Raw genomic sequence first — 5,000 nt, forward strand, 5'->3', positions numbered from 1 at the left:
TGCTTGAATTCTTCAGCATTTTTTTTTCTTTCCTCCATTTTTAAAATATTTGTTACTTAAAAAAAAAGTTATTTTGGCAATGGCAACTATAAAATACGTCAATTGCGTAGTTTTTTTTTCAGCTGGCGTTATTTGCGTTTATATGTACAACTTTATATGAACGTTCCGTGAACGGTGTGTGTGTGTGTGTGTGTGTGTGCGTGTGTGTGTGTGTGTGTGTGTGTGTGTGTGTACTTAATAATCCATGAATATATCTCCTTATGTGTATGCAGCTTGGCAAAAGGCATTTCACTCCTTATTGGATGTTTATCGGATTTTGACGTGTTGTATTTGTTTCAGTTTGCAAATAGAAACACAAAAGAAGAATAAAATCAACGTGTTTGAATTCTTATACTACGATCTAATATCTGGAGTGAACATTTCTTGCGTTTTTTGATTGGTTGAAAGTGCTGATTGGGGATTTTGTCCAATCAAGAGTCGATACGTAATAACTGTAGCTCGGGGGAAAAATGGAAATGATGATCAGTCTTGTAGAGGAAAAAAGGAAGGTTGGAGATAGTTCCGTCGTGTGTAGATCGAGTGAGTTAATTAGTGTATGCGGGGTGGGGGTGGGGGAGTTAGCAGAGAGGAATCCTTAAAGACGAAGCTATTGAAGAATGATTTTTATTGTGAAATGAGTTTTATTTATTTACAAATCCGGATCTTTACCTGACAGGTCTTTGTCAATCTTTTCGCATTTGTGACAACATTGGTTCTTGAAGCTACGTTTCTTTTACCTTTTTGTTTGTGAACCGGATGTGATGCGCAAAACATTGCGCGGAGAGACATTTTTCATTTCCTATTCTGTCCTCTGTTCATTCACATCCAGCAAAGTAAGATTTGTTGTGTCTTAAGAATCAAAAATAGATCTAAGATGACTGGACTATGATAAAGGCGACGGTCAATATTACGTTTCTTTAAATTTTTTTTTTTGTGGACTGCAAAGATATGGATTATCCAATCTTGTTTTGCATTTTTAACTGTACGGGTTACGTCCCTTGGCATATCATAAAAAATGGCTTCTTGTACCCTAAAGACGTCTCGTTTCCTTTATGCTTTCTTATTCGTCCTAACAAATATAACAAATATACAACAGGACAAGTAGAGGTGTGCCGAACATTTTGCAAGAAGACATTCTTTTTCTATTTCTGGCCTCTCTTCATTCACATTATATCATCAAGTATTATGGTTTAATTCTTAGGGAAGCTCACATTCTATTTTTAGTGCGTAATTTGTATTATCTTCATTATTGTTTCTGTTTTTTTTTTTTTTGTTGGTTTTTTCTTTCTAGCGGTGTAATTGTAAAAAAGAATCGTTATTTTTTTCTCTTTCTTCCAGCGACTGAAATCCAGTATGAAACCAACACCTGAATGGCGTCCTGCAATAAAGAAATACACAGAATGTCACGACGACACCACAACTGAAATGAGTTAAATTACAGTTCTACCTCAGAAGAGGGAAGACAATCCAGTACAGCAAAGCTTTTTCATAAAATTGACGAATAAATTTTTGTGAATATGGATTATCTTCTCTTTGATAATCCAAGCTATAAAAGATGTACATTTCTGCTTGTCAAGTAGACGAGTAATAAGATTCTTAATTGAATAAAAGATTACCAGACGGAATCTCTCGTCCTGTTTTCATTACATCAATACAACGGAAAACATTAATTATGGGAACAGTTATTGAATTTAATTACTTTTTTTTTACTTATTTTTATTTACATATGAAGAGCTTTTTTATTTAATATATAAAAAACTAGGTACGGGCAAAAATGGGCGGATAAAGATAGGGGGACCTAGTTTTGAAAGCCGATTTATCATAATTTTTTTGTAGGTTTCCGACTACTTTTTCATTGTATTTGAAAAATTAGAGACTAAAATTAATTTCCTAAAGCAAAAAATATTTGTATATGTGAAAAACAAAAGTTATGAAAAATGTTTTCATGGCGAGCTAACCAATTCAGCTGAATTTTTAATTAAATAACAAAAACACCTATTTTGTAAAAAAAATAGCTTAATTAGCTTTAAAAAAGCAAGCAATTCTGCCGTTCGTAAAAACACAACGAATAAAGGTTTGTAAACACGAAATCCAAAATTATAGCCAATCGAAACGCTGTTTCGAAATGAAGTCATGATAGTAAATGGAGGTAGGGGTGTCAGATTTCTTCTTTTTTTTTTTTTTCGCCAGATGTGCATCCATATATTTCTATTCTGAACGTTTGTGTTAATTTTTATCATTTTTTAATTTAATTATTTTTTATGTTCCTGTTTTTAAAATTAATTATTTTTTTAATTATTGTTCGAGATTATATAAAAATGATGTTACGCTGAAAGTTTCACATTCATGCGACCCAGGAAATTATTAAAATCTTGCATATAAAAATTATGCGAAATCTGTAATTAAAAAAAGTAGAAATATTTTTCTATTATAATTTTTGTGTGTGTGAAAATATTAAATAAACAATGCTTAATTTAATGGTAATATCAGTAGTTCGAGAAATTCATTTCTTTTTCAGTTTATATCGAATTCATTATAATACGGATTAGAGGCTTTTTTCGTAATGTTTCTGTAAAAATTACATAATTTTTTTAAATTGTTAGAATTTACAATGCTTTATTTTCATTAAAAAAAGCAAAAATAAATTCTTTCATTTTTTTTTACTACAGAAAATCATAACTTCAATAAAGGTATTTAACCAAATAACACATTTCCACTAAGATTTAAATAAAAATAATTTATTCATTATATTCCGCGATCATTATTTTATAAATACTGAAAATTTCATTAAAATTAGTTAATTTCCTGATGTCTGGTGAATTTTTAAGTAAAGGGAGGGGTCAAAATGTTTATACATTTGGAGCATCGGCATTCATTTTGCCCGTACCCATATTGCTGGATTTTTTTTGTACCAATAATGGTGCACCCCCCTGTTTACATTTATTATTTTTTATCTGGTTCTTGTATTTGATTTTTTGTATTTCGTATTTTTTTTTTTGATTTTTAGTTTCGTACATTTTGGGTTTGTACGAAACTCTTTAATCTGGAGAAAAGGGAAATGCTAGCTCCGTGATTACGTCACGAGCCCAGTACCAATTTCGGCTCTTTTGAAACTCCGCTGACGTGGAGATTCGGCGTTCGTTTCGTTGCCCGGCGCTTAAATTGAATTTTGACGAGCCTCCTTCAAAGAAGAAAACCCGGCAAGAATACACAGGTATGTGACGAGACATACTTGTGAAAACTATCTACGTGACTACGGTTTTGCACGTATTTTAGAAGGAGTGAAATTATTTAAAAAGAAAAGACCTTATTTTACGTGACAAGGAATTTTGGAACCTCCTACAAAGAAGAAAACCCGGCAAAGAAAACCCCGGGCAAGTGACGTGACCATGCTTCTGAAATCCATTTGTGTGTCTACGGTTTGCACGCAAACATGGAGGGAGAGAAAATTTTAAAAGAACTTTCAACGAGAGAAAAAAAGAAAAAAGGCACGTGCCTGATTGGCTTTCAATTTGTGAGTAGGCTCCTAAAATTTATTTCATATGCGAATGTGATTAGGAGATACTATTTTGAATCTTATTATTGTATTCGTTAATGGATACAACATCTTCATTATAAGAACCAGTGTTATTTTTTTCATTACATGTTACTTTGGCGGTTCATAAGTTTAATGCCCGCAAAGGGAAACTTTGCAACATATTATTGTGAATAAAATCTCTTCTTCGTTTCAAAGCAAGACCTTTATATTTTATTCTTTGTTATTAATTAGTAATTCCAAATAAATCAAGACAGTAAATTTGAGGTGTTATATTTAATTTTTTAAATAAAATACAGCAGACAATTTAGATTAGTTTAATTTCTTTATTGCATGATTTTTTTTAAAACAATATATTTCTTTGAAAAAAAAAACATTCATATAGACATTAAATATAACGATAAGTTTAAATTAATTTAATTCAATGAATGTTTCGATATTTAATGTTAGTTTGTAAATTTAATGTTCTTTTTTTTTTTTTTCGCTTATCAATGTTTGAAAATTATCGGAGGCGTTCCGTTACAAAACATATCTAAAAACGTTTCAGACATATGAAGTACATTTGTGGATAAAAAAATTTCAATCGACCCAGCCGTTTCGGAGTCTTTAGGGAACGAACATACACACACGGTGCCTTTTAAATCGTATAACTAATATTCCTGTACAACGATTTGTTCATAATTTATACGGAGTGACCCCCCCCCAAAAAAAACAGGACATTCAATGTTTTTTTTGATCATTTTACAGTCAACGGAGAAAAAAGGCCAAAGACCCTAGTATTTTGATGTGATGTTTTGAATATAATAATCTAGTTATGACCAAAGTTTCATTTCACTCGAACACTAAGAAACGGGGCCTAATTAGAGTTGGGGCCCGTTTTTTTTGGGGGGGGGAGGTCCACTTTATTACTGTTGAGAATTATTATTGTTTTTTAATGCACGTCAGGCCAAGGGACAGCACTCATACTCTAAATATTCTGAATTATTTCCCCTATTCAATTAGCGAGTTGTTCTTTATAAATATCTGTCTTCTATTTATTCTCTCATAAATTTTAGTTTCTTTGTGTATTGTTATGCATATCAACCCCCTCCCTTTTTTTATTGATTTAAAAAGAATATACAACTTTCTTACATGAGGGTTGTTGAATTGCATTCATCTGCGAAAGATCTAGCTAATTTGCATATTCTTTTTCTGTTTTTTTTCCGGTTTTCTGATGGGATGATCATCTTTAGTAAACTAAAAATCGGTGCAAAAGTGTGAAAATTAAAAAAATGGAATTCGTCAGGTGAAGTTCGAATATGCATGCGTAACGTAATAGCTATTAGTTCATGTTTTAATTTTTAGCCTTGCAACAAACATTAGCGTCAAAAGAAAAAGTAAATCGTAAGCTAAACGTTTTGGTTTCGATTCTCGGTGGTGGAGCACT

At 31.6% G+C, this 5,000-nt stretch overlaps 1 protein-coding gene across 1 annotated transcript in view; it reads left to right on the forward strand.

Annotated features, from left to right (window-relative positions):
• LOC145258011 (sodium- and chloride-dependent glycine transporter 2-like) overlaps window positions 1–1,644 on the forward strand; it is a 29,654-nt gene extending 28,010 nt beyond the window's left edge. The window contains exon 9 of the mRNA XM_080115739.1: window positions 1,378–1,644. Coding sequence (XP_079971865.1) covers window positions 1,378–1,473 — 96 coding nt within the window. The 3' untranslated portion in view covers window positions 1,474–1,644. The remainder of the gene's footprint in view (window positions 1–1,377) is intronic.
• The last annotated feature ends 3,356 nt before the right edge of the window (window positions 1,645–5,000 follow it).

The sequence above is a fragment of the Euprymna scolopes genome, chromosome 33 (assembly GCF_053919585.1).
Source record: "Euprymna scolopes isolate OS-2025 chromosome 33, ASM5391958v1, whole genome shotgun sequence".
In the NCBI taxonomy this organism is placed as follows: Eukaryota; Metazoa; Mollusca; class Cephalopoda; order Sepiida; family Sepiolidae; genus Euprymna; species Euprymna scolopes.